The following is a 25,979-nucleotide window of genomic DNA, read 5'->3' on the forward strand; positions in this document are numbered from 1 at the left end:
AGTGGGCAGCACCCCAAAATGAGAAAAGGTTTCCCTCAAGCTAGTTCTAAATTCTCTTTCTCTTGAACTGAACCATAGTTCCTCAGAAGCAATCATTTGAAGATGATGATCTCTTCTTCACAGAATCTTATTTCCAAAACTGTCTCAATATGAGTGCTTTGCTGAAAATCATGGTTTGGATCCTACCCAACTCAAGAAACACTGCACTACATATGTGGTTACTTTCCTATCTCTGACTTACCTCCTGCTTCTCCCTCCCCCCCCCCCCACCCCCCCATTATACTTTTTTGGGTCACTTTATTCCCTGAGGGAAGAAGAGTTTGGATTTATGCCCCACCTTTCTCTCCTGTAAGGAGACTCAAAGTGGTTTACAAGCTCCTTTCCCTTCCTCTCCCACAACACACACTCTTAACCACTACACTAAGCTGGCTCTAAGAGGTTCTAAGGCAAGCACCTGCTTATCATGGGGGCAGCTGTTTCCAAATGGACTTTGTGGACTGTTCTGAAGCACATCCTGCCGCAGAGAGGTGAAAGAAACACCAGGATGGGCTCTTTGCTTTGAGGAGAATATACAGTGAAGAAAGAGCAAATGGGCCCCAAGAAGATTTATTCAGTTTCCACAAAATGTGCAGACACCTGAAGGCACATTTCACGATGCCCATGTGTTGAGGACCGCTGCCCTAGCTGTTCCCCTCCCTTCTTCCCATATTCTGTGTGTGTCTTGTTATTTCAAATTCATGTGTACAGCTGAACTCTTCCTCTATCTTCTCAGACCTTTTATTTTATCTCAGCAAACACACCCTGAGTTCTCCCTACCCCCTGCCGGTTGTAACCCACCGGGTTGCCTAGGTTACAGCCTGGAGGATCCTGTCTGTGTATTGCAACATTAAACACCATCTGTGGGCTGAGGACATACGATAAGGGCACACAGAGATGAACTCTGGGTAGCCGTTATGCCACTATTGTGGAGAAAAAAGAAAAGGGCTGAAAATCAAAAGGCAATTTTGTGGCATAATTTGCAGTGTGAAGTAAATTTGAACAACCAAAAGCTGCACTTAGGGACTAAATCAGGGGTCTGCAACCTGCGGCTCTCCAGATGCTCATGAACTACAATTCCCATCAGCCCCTGCCAGCATGGCCAGCATGCTGACAGGGGCTGATGGGAATTGTAGTTCATCAACATCTGGAGAGGTTGCAGACTTCTGGACTAAATGAACAGCACCCCAAACACAACTGGCCCCATTTGAGATTGAAAATCGTGATTTATTTTAAGTTATCTGCCTGGGGGTTGCTGGGAGATCTCCCAGAATCACAGCTGATCTCCAAACTACAGGAATTGGATCCCCTGGCGAAAACAACTCCTCTGGATGGTGGATTCTACTGCATTATGTCCCGCTGAAGGCTGAGCTGTCCCCACACTTCAAATAATGCAATATAATCGCATCGTGTCTCAAGATGAATGTTTGCAAAGCTTTCCTGGGTACCTTTTTGACAAAAAACTGTTCACAGTTTTGGTTTTGTACTTTGTTTTCGGTAATAGCATTAATATTTTAGAAACAAGTTGGAGCTGAGGTTTGGGGAAACTTTGCCTTGCCAAAGATTCAAAGGCCAGCTCCCCAAAACTGTGGGAATAAACAGTTTCCTAAGGATGAAGGCGTCTGTAGATAAGATTTGTGGCCATTTTTCTTGTCAAAGCTATGGAAACCACAGCTAAAGAAAGATTGAGGCCCTATTTCCATGTATTCTGCCTATAGAGTCTTTCCCGCGACCGCCTCAGGGTTGGATTGGCATCTTCTAGTTGGGCCTAGAGAAAAACGCTTTTGTGGAGAGTGGACTCTATGGCAGTATACCCCACAGAGGTCCCTCCACAAACCCCACCCTCCCGAGGGTCTACCACGAGATCTCCAGGAATTTCCCAACCCGGAGTTGGCAACCCTTGTCTCCTGGCCAAGTCTCTCTTGCTCATTGATTTTGGCCTGTTAGAAGAATTCACTGGCCTGACAGACGGAATCAATTTTGCTCAGATCTGTTATTACATGGCCCTGAAATGTTGAAATTTTGTAAGGTCAAGTCTGTATGTCAGAATCGTACTTAAATTTCTTTTGAAATTAATGCAGAATTTTTGGTATTTAAAAAAAATCTAAATTTATGTTGGAATCTTTTTTTAAAATGCATTTTAATAGTTTCTATTCATTTTTAGCAGTTACTTGTGGGTTGTTGTTTTTGTTGTTTTTGCTATACCCTTTCTTATAAATCAAAGGCCATTTCCAAGCGATCGGGTTATCGCTCGGGGGGTGCCGTCATGCGTATATAACGTGCCGACGATCGATTTCCTCTAAGCGGGACCGCTTCAAGCACCTAAGGTCCCAGTAGGGGCAGGGAAGACGGCGCAGCCTGTGCAGAGGCTACGCCGTCGCCCGAACGCCTTACCGTCCTTCCAACCTTCCGGCGTGTCGCCCAGGCCAGGGGACACACCCCCTGCCCAGCGCGACAGCTCTGGAGTCACAGGGCAAGGGGGCGTGTCCCCTGGCCTGGGCGACGCGCCGGAAGGTCGGAGGGACGGTATGGCATTCGGGAAAGGGGTGGGGGATGGCGCCTTCCAGACTCTGCCGTTCGCAGGGCAGTGGTTGGAAGCCGCTGTTTCCGAAAACAGCGGCTTCGCGCCACTTGTGGGTTGCGAGGCCGCCACTGCTGCAATGCGGCGGCGGCCGTGTGAATCCCTCCCCAGGGACACTGTTTTTAGCATCCCTAGGATGCTGTATTCCGCCCTTGCAGAAACAGCCAAAGATTGAAAGGTGGCATGCAAGCTTTGGAAGCAAATAAACCAGCAGTGTATAAATTTTTGGTTGGGTGTTCTTCAAAAGGTGGTGGGTTTTGCATTGATAGTGAGCAGGTAGGAAAAAAACAGTGGAATTAACAACTATGTCATGTCTTTTCTTTCTTTACTTCTCTTTTTTGTTTTGCTTTCTTTCTTTTGTTCTTTCTTTTGGTTTGGTTTTTTTTTATTTTAAACCACAGCATCCGGATCCAGGCAGTCAACGACATCGGAGCGGGACCTTTTAGCGACTTCATTAAGGCCAAGACCAGACCCCTCCCCCCTCTGCCTCCTCGGCTCGAGTGCACGGCGGCCGGTCCTCAGAGCCTGAGGCTGAAATGGGGGGAGAGCACTTCCAAACAGCACGCCTCCGACGACATGGTGTACATCTTACAGATAGAGGACAGGAACAAGAGGTGGGAGTCTTCCAAAGTACAGCTTCATCAATGCTTTTTAATTACTTTTTCTAACTTGTTCAATTAACTCCTGTCTGTGGGTGTATGGAGGGCAAGAGTGGCTGATTTAACATTCAATGGTTCCATTGCGTTCATTTATATGGCTCACAGGTCAATTGGTCATAAGCAAATACAGGGGAAAAACAGAATACCTAATTATAAATAGTTACACTGTGAAAGTGCCACGGATGAGAAATTTGCCCCTTCAAGAGTCACGCCAAGGTCAACATCTGCTTATTGTTCAGCTACAATTTCCGCATCTGAAGCTAGGATCGATTTTTGAATGCGCATTATGATCCTCTTATCTTGAGAAGTAGCATATTGGTTGCTATCAGTAAATAAATGTGTCTAGTTTTCATTTCATTTCATTTTAACCTTTAATGGCATACAAATTATTTCCATTTAAAAGAGAAAAGAGAAAACTTTTAAAACATTTAAAGGAGAAAACTTTTAAAACATTTAAATATGGGTATTTAAAATGCTTTCCAAGAATTTAGCCACTGCCAAGGTGATCGATGGATTACAGTCACTTAGCAGAAAGCGAGTGGCCTGGAACTTGGAGTGCTCAAGTCTTGGAAGCAGCAGAGGGTAAATTAAAATCATGCGCAGGTTACTGTGAAGACAGCATTCCAGAAGAATATGGGTTATGGTGTCTAGTTTTCCAGATACATGATCACAAAGCCTCTCAAGGAAAGAGAGCCTTGCAAACTTCCTCCACAGTTCCACTAATGGTAGTACATTGAATCTTGCTTTTAAAAAATGTTTAACATTTAGATGAATTTGGATTTATAACCCCCCTTTCTCTCCTGTGAACAGACTCAAGGCTTACAAGCTCCTTTCCCTTTCTCTCCTCACAACAGACATCTTGTGAGGTGGGTGGGTCTGAGAAAGTTCCAAAGAACTGTGACTACTAGCCCAAGGTCACCCAGCAGGAATGTAGGAGTGCGGAACATCTGGTTCACCAGATAAGCCTCTGCTACGCAGGTGGAGGAGAGGGAATCGAACCCGGTTCTCCAGATTAGAATCCACCTGCTCTTAACCACTACACCACGCTGGCTCTCAGTGTCCTGGTATAAGCCCATGTACTTCCCATGTTTGCAAGTCCTAGTTGTGTTTTTGTGCACATGTGCACACATTTGCACGCACACTTGAAACAGGTAATGTGATGTTGTTTTTTTAAGCCTGGCTGCCAATCAGACGTAAGCCTTGTTGTTTTCCTTCTCAAGAAACACCAAGGGACAGTCAATGAATATAAATGCCCCTTGGCGATAGTGACTAACAAAGCAGCTGCTTAGTTGCAAAGCCGTGCCTGGCAGCTGTATGATCCCCGCAGATATAGGTAATTGAACAAAATACAATGAATTTTTTATACCTGGCAAGCTCTCTTTCTTGCCTGCACTTTGAGTTGTTGTTAAAAGTAATGGTTTTGAAAAGGCCACTATATGAAGATCTCAGGTTGACATAAGAACATAAAAAGAGTCTTGCTGGATTGTTCCAGAAGTCCAGCATCCTGTTTCCAGCAGAACCTAGACAGATGTTTCTGAATATCATAGTGGCTCTCACTCCATATCACTCCAGTCTTGGCCTGCCTGCACTAACTCCCAATCTGATTCCAGAAATACAAAAATAAGGTGCTGGTGTTGATCTTTAAAACCCTTAAACCATTGGAATCTCATACATGGTGGAAGACATGGAGCTACACCAGAATCCCTCAGAGCTCTCCATTGATGTTCCAGAACTAGCAATTCCTATCAGCCTCTCTCAGCACATGGCCAATTGGCTGCATGCTGGTAGGGCTTGGAAATGGGGAATTGTAGTTCCTGAACATCTGGAGAGCCGCAGGTTCCCTACCCCTGGGCTACACTGTGCATGAAAGACCAGTTACACTTGGAATCTCATACAAGAAAGACCGGCTACACCGGCTACAGTATCTGGCACTGACATTGTCTTCTGAGATTCTGTTTTGGATGTGTTTGCCTTTGCCTGCTGAGATTAGGGGGTCATGAGAAGGACTTCTTGGTTGTGACACCAAAACCCCGGAACTAGATTTTTCACAACCTGAGTGAGTGTGTGTCTAGGGGGAGGGGGGGAGAACCGGTAGTCCCAATTGATCCTGAAAGCATCTGGATGTGTAGTATGTGGTCTGCCGCTGAACGATGCCCCCTCCCTGTTAGTTTTCCTATAATGTAATATTTAAATAGATTCCAAAGCAGATCTTTGAATCTTATTTCCCACCCCTCCTCAAATCTGAAATGACACCCAACTAATAATTCCAGTCCTTGCTGTATGATAAATACTTCTTCTGTCAAAGAAGAAGCATGTTAAGGTACATGGAAATCGTTAGCGTGACCGTTTGACAAAGGAAGCATGCAGCGAATAGGCCAAAGGGACTTCACTTGTTCTCAGCTGTCCAGAAAGACCAAATCAGCATTTCTTGTTTCAATTTTTGTATTGATTTCTGTGGAAATGAGATATTGCTATTGGCATTCATAAGAACACTGAGAAATCAGTTATTGAGTGTACATATCCTCTTGATAATTGGGGCTCTAGGTCGCTGCACAGGAGGGCATTTAACCAGTGATAACGTAAAAGAACAAATGTTTCCGGAGCACAGTAGGGCTACTGTCAAACAGGTCAAACATATTAACATTTTTACATCAATGATTGTTTTGATGGCAGTCACAAGTCGTCAACTCTGTGCCTTTTCCGGGAACCCTGAAAGTGTTTCCAAGAGCCAATGCTGACATGACATAATTAAGTAGTGTGTTAATTATGGAGCACTCTGCCTGTTACTTCAGAGTATTCCTGAGCATTTGGGAGAGAAGTTCTCTCTCTGTTACCTACCAGCTTACCAACTAATGGAAGTGAAATGGAGAGTTGTAAGTTAAGACTGTTTTAGCTGAGAAGAAGAGAAACCATTTGGGTGTCCAGAGTACAATGTAAACCATGATGGTTTATTACCAACCATGAAACTCTGGACAGTTTATTGCGGAAGGGTTTCATGGCTGCAATCAACCGGATGTTTTAGCTTTTCCCGGCTGTGTGGTCGTGATGTGTAGTTTTATCGGACTGCGCCATGAAGAGAAATAGATCTTTTCATGGCATGCCTCTGAAGATGCCAGCCATAAATGTGGGTGAAACATTAGGAGCTAAAACTACCAGACCTTGGCCACGCAGTCCAGAAAACCCACAAGTGCCAGTCTGGACAGTTTGATTGCACAAAATTATCTCAGGCCTCCAGCCATCAGTTCTCAACACCTTCACAAAATTACAGTGTTCAAAGTTTCTTGGGTGAAATTTTTTGTTGAAAATTGCTTGATACATTTACATTTTTAGTGTAGATATTTCTTTCTTGTTCCCTGACGTTCCTTATTGCCCATTCAGAGTTGAGTTTCAACAATCAGGTGAAACTGCCTACAGTGGTAGAACCTGGGGTGCAGGAGAGAGCCGACGCCCCAGACATTAGTCACATGGGGGCGTATTTGGCCATCCTGCCCTTTCTCCCCCTACCCCAGCAAGGAGATGGTGCAGCCGCTGCCCAGTTACAGCTCATCCCGGGCCGGAGGGAGGAAACAGCAGAGCCCCCCCCCCCCCGCCCCCGTGCAAGCGAGTGGGCCATTCCTTTGCAAGTAGTCAGCCCAATCCTGAGTCTGGTCTGGCCCAAAAAACCACACTTCTGGGCCAGTGGGGCAGCAAGCCTTTCGTTCCAGACCAGGGTGCTTGGCGCCACCCCCTTAAAGGAAGATCCAAATGTTGGAGTGGGAAGAAGTAGATCCAGAAGGTGGGAGATGATAGAAGATCCAACAGTTGGGGTGAGAAGAGGTAGATCCAGAAGGTGGGGGGGATGATAGACAGATCCAAACACTGGGTAGGGAGGGGCAGATCCAGAAGTTGGGGGCTCAATTTGACAGCTTGCCCCGGGTACCGTTTTCTGTGGATACTACCTAATTAAGGACAATTTATGCTAGTATTTCGTGAACTTCAGGTGATGAAAGGTACTCTACTTTTCTTTCTTTTTTGTAATGTTTTATTTCATTGGTTTATGCTTTGAGCCCCATCAGTCAGGAGAAAACCATGATACAAATATTTTCAATAAACAAAATTTCTCCTACTCATTTCTTTTGATTGAACTCACTTGTGATTTATGTGTAATCTCTCTGAAACTTCATCTAAAACAGAAAATGCATTTCTCTACGGGTTTTTTTTTATTTCGGACATCTTTTTAAAAAATGAACCAGTCCCTATTACCCTGACATATTACTACTTCAATGAATAGTAAGTAGGGGTATGAATTAAGTATTCTGTTGCAGTCACTGTGTAACTCAAACATTAGTCTTATCAAGGCAGTGGCGAGATGAATAGATCCCACTGAAGCTGAGCGCTTTTATATCCCATTCATTTCAGTGTGAGAATTAATCATGCGCTTAGCCAGAAGCCAAACTGCAGTAGAGCTAGATAATCTGTTTCATATTAAAGCCACGAAGTTGGTAAATCACGTCCAGATCGACCTCCTTGGTCAGGGATAGCATATTGAGAGCGGGGTCCGCAAGAGGAGTCTCATATAGCACAGATTTTACAATTGTTTCCTTAAGAGCAGACTTCACCTCTCCCTCCCGCAATGGTGCAGTAAGTGTCTATAAAAATTGAACATACCAGCCTCTTTTTTGCAAAGGCACCTTTGGGTCTTATGGCTGGACAACAATCTTGGGAGACAGAACAATTATATGTATTGTCGAAGGCTTTCAAGGTTGAATCATTGGGGTGTTGTGAGGTTTCGGGCTGTAAGGGCCGTTGCACTCTAGTATTTTTTCTTCCTGACATTTAAGCCAGCATTTGTGGCTGGCATCTCTTCAGAGGATCTGAAGATGCCAGCCACAGATGCAGGCTAAACGCCAGGAGAGAGAATGTTACTAGTTCACTCTAATTCACAGCCTGGAAACCACAATTGTTAACCCCAGAACAATGTATAGTAGTTGCAGCTGATATTTCATGCAATCAGTTTGAAGTAGGGAATATATCAAAAATTGTTGGGAAGGTGGACTGAAAACAACTACTGTAGTAAATCATAACTAAGATCAATACTAAAACTGACATTAAGGTACCAGAGCAAATGCAGTCTTCTCAGGAACTGCTTTTAACATCTAGATTTGAGGCTAGTAGCACCTTATGGACCATAAACTGATGAAGGGAACTCTCAAAATCTTGTTGGTCACTCAAGTGTCACCAGATTCTAATCTCGTTGTTCTACTGCAGACTCACGCCGCTTCTCTGAAACTGTTTTTAACAGGACATTTATTATAGATCAAAACTGACTATTTTTTGCAAGGTGCTACTTTTAAGATAATTACGATGCTATTTCAAAGAATATGATACTGGGTTTTAAGATTCAGATATCAGGTATGGGCGGGTTCCTTTGGTGCACTCAGATGTTACAGGACTACCTCTTATCAGTCCCCCTGCCAGCACGGCCAATTGGCCATGCTGGCAGGGGCTGATGGGAATTGTAGTCCATAACATCTGGAGTGCCAAAGGTTCGCCACCATGGGACTAGAGAGTAGACGGCTCTCATGTCCGCGCCAATTCCCTTTCTATGACCCACAAACTGCTCTAAGAGGACTGACAAAAACAATTCTTACTCATCGTAGTTGCCAGAGGTATTCCTGTCAAGTTCTTTAATTATGTAAAAGTGCCTTCAGCAGCACAGTTTAAGCACTGTGTTGGTAGTAATCATGTTGTGCTTTATAAACCTACAACAACCCCCAGAAATTGGAACTGTGCTTCTTGAAACATTACCAGCACTTTCCTTGATTGTCGGCATTTGATCTGTTTAACAACTGCCTTGTTTTAAGAAATAGTAAACAAATCATCTGGCAATGCATTATTTGAACTGCTGTATAAAACATGCTCAAAGCAAATAAATTATATTGTTGTTTTGGGCCAAGTTTTCCTCTCATTTTGGAGCCTGGCATAAACAGTTGTCTGCGTTTGTTCAGGAAGAATTCTGTTAAGGTAAATTCAAAAAGACGAGTCTGTAAAGCCGTCATTGTGACCACTGTGACCTGCCACCTGAGATTAGGGCCCTGCAGGATGTTGTACAAGCCTGGAAGTGTTCCACCAGACCAGGGGTAGGGAACCTGCGGCTCGAGAGCCGCATGCGGCTCTTCTGCCCTTGCACTGTGGCTCCACAAGCCGAGCCGCCGACCCCATCCTTGCCCGCCCTGCAAGCAGCAGGGCGGGCACATCCAGGCGCTTCTCAGAATGAGCGGAGTAAAAGGTAAAAAAACCCCTATATATATAGTGTTATCTTTATTTTAAATGTCAAAAATTATTTGTGGCTCCAAGTGTTTTCTTTTCCTGTGGAAAACGGGTCCAAATGGCTCTTTGAGTGTTAAAGGTTCCCTACCCCTGCAACAGACCCATGGTTGAGGCAACTGTAGCCCATCCATCCAGTCTGACCTCCCCATTTCCCGTTCTGCCTTTTCCTGTCCCTCCCATTGTTTTCTTCCCGGCTGCGTTGTGCCTGCAGAAAATGGCACCAGGGCAAGTATTAAAATTGCGCCCTATGGTGCCCTCAGCTTCTTTCGTATTTCTGCGCTGGGCACAGGCTGGTGGGTGGGGGCGCAGGAGGAGGAGAGGATGGCAGTGCCAGTGTGAAGCAGCTCTTGTGGGGGGGGGGGAAGGAGCAACCAAATATGTCTCCCATGTGACGCTCACAAGTGGTGTCTGGGGCCTTGGCCCCCTCTTCCCCCCACTCCTCTTAGGTACACCCAGATGTGGGATCCAGCAGGTTCTCACAGGTTCCCGAGAGTAGGTTACTAATTATTTGTGTGTGCCGAGAGGGGGTTACTAATTGGTGATTTTGCCACGTGATTTTTGCCTTAGTTATGCCCCTCCTCTCAGCAGTAGCGCACAGAACTTGAAGCAGTCTAGCAGGAGGTGCATGGGCGTGCATGGCAGCCTGCGCCTGCGTGCATTCGTTTCCCGCCCAAGGACCGGCGCAGTGGCTATGTCCTTGCCACAGCCCTGCCCAGGAATGCCCCGCCCCGGAATGCCCCTGGCCACGGCTCCCCATCGTTCTCCGCCCTTCAGCCCCATTGGCTGCATGCCATTTACCAGTATGAATCCCACCACCATGGGAACCTGTTACTAAAATTTTTGGATCCCACCACTGGGTACACCCCTGCTTCCCTGTTTTTCCTGTCTTTTCCCCTTTTTTCTTTTCCTGCTTGTCATATTAGAAAACATTCTTGTGATTCGTGGGGTGAGGGGTCTTTGGGTTTTTGGTACATTATTTTAGGAGAGGGTCCTGCACGGGGAAATCTTTTTTTATTCAAAACCGTTGAGAAGTTCTATGACGCCAGTGTTGTTAGTGTAATGGCAGACATTTATTAGTGTGTTAATTGTATTAAGGGACTGGACTGGCATTTTATTGTTTATACTGTCATATTGTGTGATATTATTGTATGTCCATTGCCCTGGGTCTGGCTTGCCAGGTTTGAGTGGGATAGAAATTGAAAGCAAAGTACATTTAAAATAAAAATAAAGAAGCAGATCGACATCATGTGACTTGCAAACTATTCCTTAAGTGGAGTCAAATATGATTTGAGGAAGGAAGGAAAAGTTGCAGCAATTCTTTTGTGCTTGGTCGTGTTTGACCTCAGAAGACCCAGCCTCATCCATCCAGATGTGTGTTGCATTCACAGAAAAAAAAAATGTCTCGGTGGTGTTTGAGCTCTGTCCGTCAACATACGATGTGCTGGTCTTGTTTTGTAAGGTAATACCTGTTGGCACCTCCTGTTCATGTTGGTGTTTTTTTTCTCCGGCAGGGTTTTGCACAGTTTAAAATATATCGGGCAGGAAGGAGGATGCTGATTGGCTTTGGAAGATAGGCAGCCGTTGCTGAGCCTCATGTTTAATTAAAAATAAGAAAACATAACAACAACAGATCTCCGCTGGAAGCTGCGGCTGATCCATGCCTGGGTAGGGTTTTAGCCCTAGAAGGCATGCAATGTTAACAAAGCAATGTCCCTCATGAGGTGAAGAATCCCTAAAAAAATTTTCCCTGGTCAGTTTTTGACACTTGATAGTGCATACATTTATGATTGAAGTCTATAAAATTATCTCACAATACTAGAACCAGGGGGCATACATTGAAAATGCTGGGGGGAAGAATTAGGACTAATAAAAGGAAACACTTCTTCACGCAACATGTGATTGGTGTTTGGAATATGCTGCCACAGAAGGTGGTGATGGCCACTAACCTAGATAGTTTTAAAAGGGGCTTGGACAGATTTATGGAGGAGAAGTCGATTTATGGCTACCAATCTTGATCCTCTTTGATCTGAGATTGCAAATGCCTTAACAGACCAGGTGCTCGGGAGCAACAACCGCAGAAGGCCATTGCTTTCACATCCTGCTTGTGAGCTCCCAATGGCACCTGGTGGGCCACTGCGAGTAGCAGAGAGCTGGACTAGATGGACTCTGGTCTGATCCAGCTGGCTTGTTCTTATGTTCTCTTATGTTCGGTGGTAACTTAGAAAGGCCACCATATCAGACGCTCCTGATTCTCTGCTCCTTCCACCATGAAACAGTTTTTCCCAGCTATTGTTGGGAGTTATGTTCAGCATGACTAGTGATAATACCCTGCTTTTCTCTACCTTTGAGGCATCCTAAAGCGACTTCCCTTCCCCTCCCTATAAGAGACACCTTGTGAGGTAAATTGGGCTGAGAGTTAAAAGAGAACTGTGACTGGCCCAGGGTCACCCAGCAGTCTTCATCTGGGGGAGTGGGGAATCAAACCCGGTTCTCCAGATTAGAGTCTGCCACTCTTAACCACCACACTATCCTTTACAACCTCCTTATGCAAAATATCCCATTCTATGAATAAGATTTTGGTCATGTTGTCTTATCTAACCAATTGAGGCAGAGTACGTTCGTTGTTCTCCAGTTCCCGCAAGTTTCAAAGAGCCCAATTTGGAAACGATTTTCACTCCTAATTGAATCAAGATTAACACCCATTTTAACAGCAGCATTTGGCTTGCATTCAACTTGGAGAGCTGCAGAAATGTATGTGTACTTAAAAGTATATAAAAATAGGCATATTGACTTATTCATTCAAAATAACCTGCGTACAGTCGTTTAAAAATTTTGGCTAGCACATAAGGAAAGGAAATTGACAATTAAAACTAAGCCACATGCTTGTTGTAATATCAGTTCTGAAATACACAAACTCGCGAAGAAACAAATACACAAAGCGTAAGGCACAAAAAGTAAGTTGATACCCTAGTCACCAAAAGCATTAAAGAATTATCTAGTCCCTGGTGAGTAGGTTCCACTGCGTGCTATCTACATGTGCCTTTTCTTTCCTTTTCTCTCTTGCTCTGGACATATCCTTAATAGTGGAGACTAATCGGGATTTGTGTCTTGTGTGTTATCTGACTAACATTGCTCGTACATAAAGAAACAAAAAAAAATCTCTTTATGCAAGCAGTGGTTTTGTGTGTGTGAGAGAGAGAGAGAGGTCAACTCTGCACACAAATGTATAGTGGGTTACAGTTGGGATAAAGTAACTGGTTTTCCTGCTTTTGTGTTCACATGCATTTGTGCAGGCTGCGATTGGAGCCCACGGAAACAATGCAGGTTGCTCTTGTACTTTCACACGGAGCGTGTTTTTTTTAAAAAAAATAATCTCCTACTGATGCGTAGCTATGCAGGAATACACAAATGAACCCCCACAGCCATTCTGACGTCTCACCATCTGTGTGGCTATGCAGACGTAAGCCACAAAAAAAAATTAAAAAAGGAAAATGGTGGTTAATGAAGCTCCTCCTGCTTGCTGTTCGCTCGCAAGCAGCTGCAATCCGGAATTTTTCAATGCAATTCTCAAAAAAAAAAACCAAACCCGGTTTGGGGGAAATAACATGGGGCAGACTCCCTATAGGGGTGGGATCTGTGCGAAGTGCCCCCCCCAAAAAATTTTTTTTCCATTCTAAACCTGAGTTTGTTGGCCCATGTGGAGTGGGCCAGAGAGAGAGAGATACACACACACACAGAGAGATAATCTCCTGTTGCATTGAGCTAAAATGCAAAATGTCTGATTTCATTCATGTAAGGGCAGAATTTCTTTGTTGCCATAATAAAGAAAATGTGGTCCTTTGTCAGGAAAACAAAGCAAGATTTTAATATTTTGGCTTTAAGACATATAGGCTGCATTGTGGACATACTGCTGCTAAAGAAATTATGGCCCTTCAATAGGTCAAGGGGTTTGCCCATTTACATTACCCTTTGATTCAACCCAGTTTATCCCCCTGGCTTGTTCGGAACGCCGTGTTCTTCAACTCAGAAGCCAAATTATCTGCTCTTGTTTTGAAGCTCTTGGTCTGCTGTTGCCACCGTGTGAGGATTAGTAAAAGCCATAAATGGGGCCGGAACTGAGTTATTCAATAAACAGAATGGGGTGGTTGGGTTTTTTTTGTTTTTTTGGAATGAGATTCGGGCGTTTATTGTCAAAAAAGCAACCCTTTTCCCGCAGTGATAATACCTCTTATTTGGTTATTGGCAGCTGCTGCGACTCTTGATTTCAGATGGCAAATTGCTCGCACTGTGGAGAAAACAGTCTCTGGTCAGCAGACCTGCACATTAATACACTAATGATTTCTCCTTTCGTTGCTCCCTTTTATTTCTTCCATAAATAATGAAACTAATGGTTGTATTTGGACTGTGATCACCTATGCCTCGTTCTCTTTTTATTTACACTCCTGTACTTTGCCTGTCATTTCATACTTCTTTAATGCTTCAAGTGGGTAGCCGTTCTGGTTTGCAGTAGAAGAGCAAGATTGAAATCCAGTAGCATCTTAAAGACCTACAAAATTTTCAGAGTATAAGCTTCTCAAAGATCACTGGTATCTGATAAAGGGAGTTTTGTGTCTCAAAAGCTCTATACCTAGGCAATCTGGTTTGTCTTTAAGGTGTCACTGAACTCGATTATTGATGTATTATTGTTGAAGGCTTTCACTGTTGGATTCAACTGGTTGTTGTGGGTTTTCCAGGCTGTGCGGCCATGGTCCGGTAGATCTTGTTCCCAACATTTCACTTGCATCTGTGGTGGTATCTTCAGAGGTGTATCACAGAGAGACTTCTCTCTGTGATACACCTCTAAAGATGTTGGCCATAACAGGATCTACCAAACCATAGCTGCACAGCCTGGAAAACCCACAACAACCAGTCGATTATTGATGTTCTTTAATGCTTCACATACAGGATTTCTTCTTTGAAAACAGAAGAATTGGGAAGAGAAAAGTCTTTATCCAATAAAAAGGGGAACATTCCCCTTAATAAAAGTTGAAAAACTGAGTGCGCAAAAGACAAGCATGTGAGGTTTAAAACTCACTTTGTGTTTCCCCATTTCATTGGAACATCTTAAAATGATGGAGACTCAGTGTGGTGGTATGAAAGCCATTTCTCGGAAAATCGTGGCTGAGAATAAAAATATATTGATGACAAAATTGCACCCCTGTTATCTTCTTGGCATTCTTTTTAGGAACACCATGTTCTGTGGGTAAATAATGTATTGTTCTCACTGACGTTAGAAAAGTGAGGGAGCAAGCTTGTTTAAAACAGTTAACATGATGACGAGGCCACTGCAAAGCTGAGTGATTTTTGGTATGAAGTTCTTTTCATTTGCTTTGTGATCTCTTCTTCTTTTAGTAGCGTACCTTGCCTACTGCAGTGTAATGCAGCAGCCAAGAAAGCCAACACGATTCTGGACTGTATCAATAGGAGTGTAGTGTCTAGACTGAGAGGCGTAATAGTGCCATTCTATACTGAATTCGTCAGAGCTCACCGGAAAGGTTTGGGCACCATAATTCAAAAAGGATATTGACAAGCTGGAACGGGTCCAGAGGAGGGTGACCAAAAATGGTAAAGGTCTGGATTCCATGTCATATGAGGAGCAGCTTCGGGAGCTAGCTATGTTTAGTCTGGAGAAGAGAAGGTTAAGGGGTGGCATGATAGCCATGTTTGAATATTTGAAGGGATGTCCCGTTGAAGAGGGAGCAAGCTTGTTTTCTGCAGCTCCAGAGGCTAGGACAAGGAGTAATGGGTTCGAGGAACAGGAAAAAAGATTCCACCTAAACATGAGGAAAAACCTCTTTACGGAAAGGACTTTTCGACAGTGGAATAGCTTAAACATAAAAGCTGGATGGCCATCTGTCAAGAGTGCTTTGATTGTGTATTCCTGCATGGCAGACGGTTGGACTTGATGGCCCTCGTAGTCTCCTCCAACTCAGCATCCCCATCTTCTGACAAAAGGGAGCTTTGATTCATGAAAACTTCTACCTCAAAAATCTTGTTGGCCCATAAGGTGCTACTGGACTACTCGGGGTGTGTAGTGAAGTGTCCTTCATCAGCTTTTAAACAAGTCCCCGAGTAGTCAACTAGGTGCTGTTTGACAACTTTGCTGTTAGGTGTAACATTCCTATTAGCTTGCAGTCCATCTTTTGGGATATTTTACAGAGCTTCAATCACTACGGTTGGCAGAATTAGGTTGTTAAGCATTACAGTTTCCTCAAAGTCGGTGGTGACCCACAAATAAGTAGTAGTTTATTTACACAGTAACAATAGTTCAATTGTCTGCTTCCATCTCCCACCCCTTAGAGTTCACTGCTGTCTCCTGTACAAGATACTTTTTCAAACCATATCTTGTGCCTTTATCATATTTGTTAAACTCAAGAAATTCTGTGTATTTGAGGATGAGAATGATATTTGCAAACAGCTTGGTAGGCAGCTACCTGCCTTTTACCTCCAAGGCTCACTGTCTTGACAGATAAATAAATTAAGATTATCTTCCTTGCCTGGGCAGCAGTTAGCCCTCCTACACTTAAATATGACCAAGAGAAATTATTGAGGAATACAAAGTGCCTATTTCAGATGGTAATCAGATTGTATCCATTTACCAAGCTATCGGCCATGTTTTGAAGTTCAAAACAATTGTAATAAATATGAAACTTCGGGTGTTGCTTGAATTGTGTGATAGATTTTATGGGCATAATTAAGATTTGTTTAGGCTATATTGTTAAATCTGACTGAACCTCAGAGCTTCACTGTCTTCCACTGAGCCTGCAGATTTCCTTAGGGTTATACCGTGGTAGCAAATCACAGCCTGAGAAAGTATCACTGTCACTTTCTTTGTATTGCCTGTGCTACTCATTTCCTCTTCATTGGCTGACATATTTGACGAAAGGATCTTTGAGTGAGGGTCACAGCCTGTGGGAGAATAGTAGGGATCAGAATGGGCAGCTGTTTTCAACCACGTTAATTGTGCCACGTTAATTCAGCCGTCTTTTAGAGCCTTGTTAAGTGTTACAGAGCACTCGCTGAAGAAATATCACCGAAAGAATCAGACTGAGGTCAGTTTGAGAAGTAGCAAGAATTGATTTGCTGGAACAGAACAAAACTTATCTAATCCAGCTTTCAGGCTCCTACAGTGGCTAGCCCAGGGGTAGGGAACCTGCGGCTCTCCAGATGTTCAGGAACTACAATTCCCATTGGCCATGCTGGCAGGGGCTGATGGGAATTGTAGTTCCTGAACATCTGGAGAGCCGCAGGTTCCCTACCCCTGGGCTAGCCTGATACTCCAGCAGGCTCACCTACAAGGTATGATGGGTAAAGGTCAAAGTAATGGCACACACATTGCCATAAATGTGGTTGCTCATTGGAGCTGAATACATGAAATCGCTGTGGAAAACTGATGGACAAGATGAAATGGTTCTGATCACATCAAGTATGTTGAGATGTGTAAGTAACATTCAACATCAGGAATCAGTTTTCTATATTGAATAGCACGACTACTTACCGATTTTCACTCCAATACAAGATGCCTGATGTAGCATCATATAGCTGACATGTCATTTTACACCAACAGAACAAAAGCTTAGGTCAGGATACAAAAGTGCCTTTATAACCTAGGCCCCTTCGACACACGCAAAATAATGCGTTTTCAAACCACTTTCACAACTGTTTGCCATTCCGCACAGCTTCAAAGAGCACTGAAAGCAGTTTGAAAGTGCATTATTCTGCTTGTGCGGAATGAGCCCTAGTTTGGAAAAAATAATGATTTTCTCAGGATCTCTTTATGTTGTCCTGCTTAAAATGACATATTAAGAAAGTTGATTGGTTGGGTTTTTTGAAAAGTATGTTTGTATATAATGACTATCCTTGAAACTAAGGCCAGAACAGATACAAGACTGCCTCTGCAAATCACAGTTTGCAAATTGGAATTTAACCTCAAGAATGGTTGTGGTGGGTTTTCTGGGCTGTGTGGCCGATGTTCTGGTAGATCTTGTTCCTAACATTTCGCCTGCATCTGTGGCTGGCATTTTCAGAGGTGTATCACAGAGAGAAGTCTGTTACACACTGTGTCTAGTGAGAAGGAAATGTTTAGTGGGGTATATATTGTCCATGTCCCAGGGTGGGGAACCAATCAGTAAGTGTTTGGGTGGAACTTGCTATGCAAAGGTGCGGTTGAGTGTATTGTATTGCAGGTGGGGTTATCAGTCCATTTACATTTGTAGTCACATTTGCATTTCCTCCCAGCAGCAGCAGCAGTATTGGTGAACTCAAATCCTGTGTCTGGGTGGACAATACATTAACCTCAAGAATGTTTGTTTCTTCTCCAGCATGAATGGTCACTTTCCTCCATTCTGCGTAGATTTACATTTGCATATCACCTCAGCCAGGATTTAGAGTGGATTTGAAACCCCGGATTAAAAGGAAAACTAATTAGTGGTAACCATGGTTAGAATCATTGTAAGTGCCATGCTAAACAATGGTTAAGACTGGTGAGGGAAAAGAGAAATTAACGGGGGGGGGGGGGTATGTTCTCAAGCCTGCCTTTCAGTTTTTGAACCATGGTTAACAGGGAGTCAGCATTACATCCATACTTCATCCAACATACACTTCTTCTGTTCCGGAAGTCAGTGCCTATCACAGCATTCATGACAGAGATCGTGTCAGATGTGGACAACTCAGGCTGATGAATTGTGCATGTATGATCCCAATCCTGGAAAACCTTGTACTGGAATATAAAGGAGTAAATCTGGATTTATTCTGAGAAATGTTATTATTCAACTCCTGCAGGGCTTTATGTTCCCGCAGTTGCTAATTAATAGCAGAATAAATTCAAAGTACTGCATGGCCAGCCAGCGAAGTGGTCATCCGATTGCCAGATCCAAGTTCATGCACAGCATGTACTGAAAAATTATCCGATGCCGAGGTGAAGCAATCAAATGACTTGTAGCGCACTCTGAATTGCCTGTGCAACTTTTTGGTTGAGTTGTCGTTTTTAAGTAAAATGGTCTACAGAGCCACTCCAGTCCATAAAGCATTGAATCTCAGAAATGCTAATATGCTATTTCCAAACACCAAGAGTGTGATAAAACTTTTGATTCGGTTGATGACGCACGGATTAATTTTTCCAGATGGTGTGTTTAATAGAACATGAAGGGGTTACACGTGAATGTTATAGAAGATACATTTCCCTCTTAGATATAAATTTGTTAGATGTTCTTAGCCCAAGTTAAACTAAACAGACAAAGACGAGGGGCTTTCCCACACACTCGACTTAAGTCGATCCACAAGCATTAGAATCAGTTTGGGCACAATTCTTCTATACATCTGCCCTCTGTCTACAGTGTCACCATTGTAGTCCATGAGCATCTGGAGAGCCGCAGGTTGCAGACCGCTGGTTTAGATAATGGGCAACATTGAGCTATTGGGGAATAATCCCAAAGTACAAGGGTGAACAGGAACTCTGTGCCTTGTTCAAAAGATATTGATGTTCCTGCTCAAATAATTTGTTTTTTAGTTGAAGATAAACCTCATTGGCAGTGAGCATAATCAAGGAGGCCCAGGCAAGGCCCAATAAGGAGATCTGAGCCTCGATTAGTAGCCGCCAGTCGAAAGTCTGGAGTTTATGCATCACTAGTTGGACCAAGCTGTGGGAGTCGGAATGGAAACAGAGGCGCACCCAAAATGTGAAAGTGGCGACCCACGTCCTGTTTTCCAGAAGGTGCTATCCTGCCTCAAGGCAAAGGACTGCATAGGGGACACAGTGTGGAACTCCAAAGATTTTATATAGGAAGCTTGGCCACAACTGTTCAAGCTTAGGCCCCTTCCGCACACGCAAAATAATGCGTTTTCAAACCACTTTCACAACTGTTTGCAAGTGGATTTTGCTATTCCGCACAGCTTCAAAGAGCATTGAAAGCAGTTTGAAAGTGCATTATTCTGCATGTGCAGAATGAGCCATAGATTTCCATGCGTGGATCCATATGGGAACCCTATCCATTAGATGTTGAACCACTTTCGTGTCGAATACTTTCAGGGCTGCCGAGATAAACTTGCTGCCGTTAAGGGTTTTTTCAGAGCAGCAGCAGACACACAAATAGTAGTATTAATGGCTTTCTCTTTTTTTATGTGTGTTTAGGTTTATTCCCATCTATAGGGGACCAAGTCACACTTACAAGGTACAGCGGCTGATGGAATTCACCTGCTATGCATTTAGAATACAAGCTGTAAATGATGCTGGGGAAGGACCCTTCTCAGAAGTGTTCACCTTCACCACAACCAAATCTATCCCACCTGTCATCAAAGGTAAATAAGATGCATCTCTTGGCTTGGGGGTGGAGATGACGGAAGGCCTGTGAGAACTTGTTGCCATCTCATCCATACTTCTCCCCCTCTTCTGCATTTGTTTTGTCTCTTGCTTCCTCTTTCCCACCCACCCAGTCCTTCACCTGTCCAGTCTTCTTTCTCCACCTGCTGATCTGGTCTTACCTTTATTGTTGCAACACAAAATTCTGCTCCTGGTAGGGGACAACTTGTGCCCCCAGAACTGCACTAGGGGGACATTGGAAGTCTGAACATAAGAAAAAGCCTGCTGGATCAGACCAGAGCCCATCTAGTCCAGCACTCTGCTACTCGCAGTGGCCCACCAGGTGCCTTTGGGGGCTTACATGCAGGATGTGAAAGCAATGGTCTGCTGCTGCTGCTGCTGCTGCTGCTGCTGCTGCTGCTGCTGCTCCTCCTCCTCCTCCTGAGCACCTGGTCTGCAGCAAAATGAGGGAGACAACAAAAATGGTGTGTGTGTGTCCTAGGTTGTTTGCCTGCCTCTGCATCATGCCTCTGGTATTCCTTGGAGGTCTCCCATCCAAGTACTAGCCAGGGTCACGGCTGAGAAGTGTTTGACTGACCCAAGGTCACCCGGCAAGTTCCCATGACAGAGTCCCCTTCCACACATGCAGAATAATGCACTTTCAATCCACTTTCACAATTGTTTGCAAGTGGATTTTGCTATTCCGCACAGTAAAATCCAGCTGCAAAGTGCATTGAAAGTAGATTGAAAGTGTGTTATTCTTCATGTGCGGCAGGGGCCAGAGTGAGGATTTGAACTTGGTTTTCCCAGATCCTAGCCCAACACCTTAACCACTAATCCTTTAGACTTGTAAAATTATCATGGATGTTTCTTGTACACGTCAGGTAAGCTTATGGTGATGGGCCAGATAAACTTTCATGGATAGGATGAGCAGAACAACATTGTATTCATCTACGTACTAAGTGTGATTTCATTTGTAGTATGTTTTGTGCTGTAGTCTGGGTGCTTGTCCTAAAAAGCGTTAGAGAATTTACAGGTGGGAGACTGCCTTTTGATATAGAAAAGAGGGAGGGAGAGGAAAGGGCTTGATTGTAGCAGCAGCTGATGACATTACTGATTGAACACTGCATTTTTAGAAGAAGAAGAAGAGGAGGAGTTTGGATTTATACCCCCCACCCCTTTGTCTCCTGTAAGAGACTCAAAAGGGCTTACAATCTCCTTGCCCTTCCCCCCTCACAACAAACACCCTGTGAGGTGGGTGGGGCTGAGAGAGCTCTGAGAAGCTGTGACTTTCCCAAGGTCACCCAGCTGGCATGTGTGGGAGTGCACAGGCTAATCTGAATTCCCCAGATAAGCCTCCACAGCTCAGGCGGCAGAGCGGGCAATCAAACCCGGTTCCTGCAGATTAGAATGCACCTGCCCTTAACCGTTACGCCACATTTTAGAATGTTTTAGAAGGTTATTTTAAATACTTTGGTTCAAAGGCTGTGAAAATGAATAGCTCTTACACTCACACATACACCCACACACACCCAGGAAAACCAACAGGCTGGGGAGAGAGGGAAATAGTAGGCTGATGCTTTAGAAGAGAGGCAATCAGGAGCCCAAAATAAGGGGTGGCAGGTTGCTAGCGGCAATCAGACGTCTGGCAGTCAGCAAGAAAAGCTCTCAGCATCTAATGCCGTAGAAATAACAAGAGGCCAGTTGGGGAAATCTAAACAGCGGCAACGTTCACGGGGAACTCGTTCCCTGCCTTCGCTGCAGGTGATCTCTTCATCAGCGATGCTCTCCTGGTTTTTTTTTCCTTTTCCCCCTATACAAAAGGAGAGTGTACTTTCTTTCCTCTGTGTAGGAAACAAGAATGCCTCGCCTGGCTGGCTGTTAGGAACGATTGGAGACAGTGGTGGCTCTCAAAGCGGTCTAGCCTTTTCAAGCACCTGAGTACCTTTTTAAGTGGTATTGTAATACCCCTCATAAAACTATGGTGGCCCCATGGCTTTTGGGATTGGTAGAAGAACTATGACTGATACTTTTTTATTTTTTATGGAAGCAGCAAATTAATGCATCTGATTCGGGGAACAGCGCTTTCATTTAGCACTCCTTTATCTCATTTTTTCTATGCCATCACTATGAATATCTACTTATTCTGTTACCTCAGATCAAGTTCTCTTGATCTTTTTGTGCAACATAGCTTTTTTTTCTCTTTCTCTCTCTCCCTCTGTGCCCTTTATCTTCAATATACATTTACTTTTGCGGCTTGGTGGTTTACAATGAAACGATGAATGATGTCTCAAGGATGGATTTTTATTTTTATTTTTTGGCTAATTTTGTAAACTTTAATTCCTGTAAGGTAAAAAGTTTTTGGGTGGGTATTGCTCTGCAGTTGGAGAGCAAGATTTGAGTCCATTGGCACCTTGCACATCAACAAGATCTCCAGGATATAAGCTTTTGTATCTGCTTAAAGCAGCTTTGTTTCTTGAAAGCCTGTCTCCTGGAAATTCTGTTGGTCTGCCAATGGACTCAAATGTTGTAAATTAAAAACTCTATGGCTCATTCCGCACAAGCAGAATAATGCACTTTCAAACTGCTTTCAGTGCTCTTTAAAGCTGTGCGGAATAGCAAAATCCACTTGCAAACAGTTGTGAAAGTGGTTTGAAAATGCATTATTTTGCGTGTTCAGAAGGGGCCTATGTGTGAATTAATCCCTGGACCAACTCTGTTAGTCTCTTACCTTGAAAACCCTACTTGGTTGCCATAAATGCAGCACTTTGCAAACCCATACGTATTTCCATGTTTCTTGTTCCAGCTATACTTTTGCCTTTCTTCCTACAGCAGCACCTTGAATTCATCCCCCATTTCTTAGAATGTGTCCCTTGGTTTTCATTGCCTTCAGTTTTCATCCTTTTCGGTTTTCATCGATTTTTTCATTGAAAAATTTGCCTCGGTTTTCATTGATTTGTAGTAAGGTGCAGGGGTTTGTGGAGAAAAATCACCCGGACAAAGCTGTTGCAGGCCGCGTCTGCAACTTGTTTAATGACAATGTCTTGCCCCATTTCAGACAAATCTTAAAGAGGCGTCAGAAACAGACCTCTTTGGACAGCTTTCTGGTGTGACATTGGTCCACTAGCTCTGAAGTTGGTCCTAGTGTTATTGTTTGTTACTGTTTTCAGCATTAAACACTGTTTATTGACCAAAAAATGTGTTTTTGGTATGTTTTTTGGAGTGCCTAGAACGGATTAATTGGATTTACATTGATTCCTATGGAAAAGTTTGCCTCAGTTTTCATCTGTTTTGGTTTTCATCAATTCTTTTCGGATGGATTACCAACGAAAACCGAGGTTCCACTTTACATACAATCCATAGTTTTATACTTTATATCAGTTCTTGCCATCCACATAGTTCTCCAGTATCTTTGCATTAGTTTTCCTGACTATCCAGCCTTTGCCCATTTTTCTGCAATTCTATGCTTCAAATCCATCAATTTTTCCTTATATTTTACATTCATATTTCAGATCCATATAGAGATGTCCTCTATGTGTACACTTTTTCCAAGGGTCTTTTTAGAGAGAAACTGACATGAGAGGCATTTCTTCTTATAAAAGTCAGTTTTATAGTACTTGTCTCCTGTTAAAATTCTATCCTTCACTTCCTTCCAATATTTAAATTCTGCCACTTGCTCTTTTTACGCATCAGATGTATAATTTATATATTTGTAGCTAAGCCACGAAGGGTACAGTAACACATATTTTAAAAGGTATGCTCATTGTAGTTCAAGATTTTGCATTCATTTATGGTAGTTCTGGAAAAACTGGATTCGTTGTCTATTATGTTCTGCACATAAAGAACAGAAAAATGACATTGCAACATAACATAAGATGTTCATGGACTACAATTCCCATCAGCCCCTGCCAGCATGGGAATTGTAGTCCATGAACATCTGTAGTGCCAAAGGTTCGCCGCCACGGGTATAAGTTGACTAAAATGTGGGATTGTTCATTGCAGCACCTCGAGTGAGACAGATGGAAGGGAATGCCTGTGAAATTGCATGGGAAACAGTACCCCCCATGAAGGGAGATCCCGTCAGATACGTTCTGCAAGCTCTGGTTGCCAGAGAATCAGAGTACAAACAGGTAGGAGGAGTACTATTTTTGCCAAGTTAATATGACCACATTTTGCACATCTTGTCTATTACAAAAGTGTCTGCATTCTGCCTTGCTATTGCCACCTTTTAATTATTGTGCTCTGTTTTTAAAAAAACCTCATATTTGAAAATACAGATGTATAACTCTTCAAAGATGACCGAACTCTGCCACAAATTCATAAATAAAGCTTGCTTGTGATGGTCATTCATGATTTAGGTAGGGTGGCGACCTTTGGCACCAGAGGGACTGTTGTTTCCTTCATCAGCCCCTGCCAGCATGGCCAATTGGCCTAGCTGGCCGGGGCTGATGGGAATTGTAGTCCATAACATCTGGAGTGCCAAAGGTTCGCCACCACGGACTTAGGGGTAGAGCACATGCTTCCCATGCAGAAGTTTCCAGATTCAGTCCAGTGGGAAAAACCTCTGCCTGAGACTTTATTTAAGTTTTAAACATTTTATTCACGACACAAAACAAACATAGGCATAAAACATAGACTTCCATATTCATACAATTTGTATGGAACTTACTATCAAATGTACAATTTTTAAAATTACATTAATCTATCTTTTCTATAAAACTTCGTTATCTAATAACACAATTATTGTGAAACATACATTGCCTAATTCTTTCTTCTTCTATTTTGTTTTAACTTGATATAATGGTATTCTTAATTCTCAATGATACTCTGTTTCACATATTGATGGTAGTTCGGTCAGTTGAGGTGCAGTGGTTGAGAAAGTTGAATGCTTCCGCATTAGAATATAGTCCTTAATAAATATGAGAACGGAAGGAGTTCGTAAGCTGTTTTGAGACTCCTTGCAGGAGAGGAAGACGGAGCATCAATCCAAACTCTTGACTTCTTGTCTGTCTCATGGCATGGGCTGTAACCAGAATGAAAAGGGTCCGGAGCACATGAGTTATCCAAGAAGACCTAGTGTTGGTTTGCTGCTGCTCTCACAGCCACTTTGCCTCGAAAGGGCAAATCAGAGACGGAAGGATAATAGGTCAGGATAATTGGTCTGTTCAAACTACTGGGTGACATTAGCTTAATATAACTCTCAGAATCATGTGCATTTTATCCGTGGTTTCAGGGGTAAAATGGAAATAGGAAAACTAAGTATGTTACCCACACATTCAGAGGGGATATCAGATGTAAATAAAAATGTGAATAAGACATCCTCTTTCATTCATCATGGATCCTATGAAGACAATGATTGGTATCGTGATGGCTTCTGTCAACGAAAATATGCCAGAAGGTGCCGAATCCAGAATTCCACTAAATATTTCATCTCATAGAATAGTCACATGTAGGAGATGTGCCTGTAGGATTGGGCACTCTCCATAGTATCCCCCCCCACCCCAGTTTTCTTTCTCAGTTATGGATTCTCCATTTCCAAGCAGTCCTGAAGCATCACGGGGTACGTTTTTCCCCAGAGCAATCGCATCTGATTCTAATTGTAATTGCTTCTGGCATGATTGCCTTCCATTGGTACTAACTGCTGGCGCTCTCACCCATTTGAAACACTGATGATGGTATGGCTGCAGGTGGATAAATCCCTTGGATAACTTTAAGCCCTTGCACATTGCTTTGGAAACCAAGAACTCAAAGAGACATGAAAGTGCAAACTGCTATTTTGCTGACCTCTGAAATAGAAGTCCTGTTGCCCTGGCTTGGCTTAATGGCCCTTTGTAATCTGCCATGGCCATGCCAGGGGAGAGCGTGCGATCCTTTGACGAGACAGCTAAGCCAACTGCGGCCGCTCACAATTTTGGGCTCCATTAGTGAATTATGTTTTGTATGATTAAGAGGTACTTCCTCTTTTTGTCTGATCTGAATCTGCTATGTCATCTACAATTTTTGATTCTGTTAGCGAATTACGTGCTGTATGAAGAAGTACTTCCTTTTTGTCTCTTCT

The 25,979-nt window shown here is 43.4% G+C and overlaps 1 protein-coding gene across 1 annotated transcript in view; it reads left to right on the forward strand.

The window, feature by feature from the left end:
* The window catches only part of FNDC3B (fibronectin type III domain containing 3B), a 303,241-nt gene that overhangs the window by 256,407 nt on the left and 20,855 nt on the right, over positions 1–25,979 (forward strand). Inside the window, exons 18-20 of the mRNA XM_048506935.1 lie at positions 3,019–3,231; positions 19,754–19,920; positions 23,924–24,051. Of these exons, the coding sequence (XP_048362892.1) occupies positions 3,019–3,231; positions 19,754–19,920; positions 23,924–24,051 (508 nt within the window). The remainder of the gene's footprint in view (positions 1–3,018; positions 3,232–19,753; positions 19,921–23,923; positions 24,052–25,979) is intronic.

This window comes from Sphaerodactylus townsendi, linkage group LG08 (genome assembly GCF_021028975.2).
Source record: "Sphaerodactylus townsendi isolate TG3544 linkage group LG08, MPM_Stown_v2.3, whole genome shotgun sequence".
NCBI lineage: Eukaryota > Metazoa > Chordata > Lepidosauria > Squamata > Sphaerodactylidae > Sphaerodactylus > Sphaerodactylus townsendi.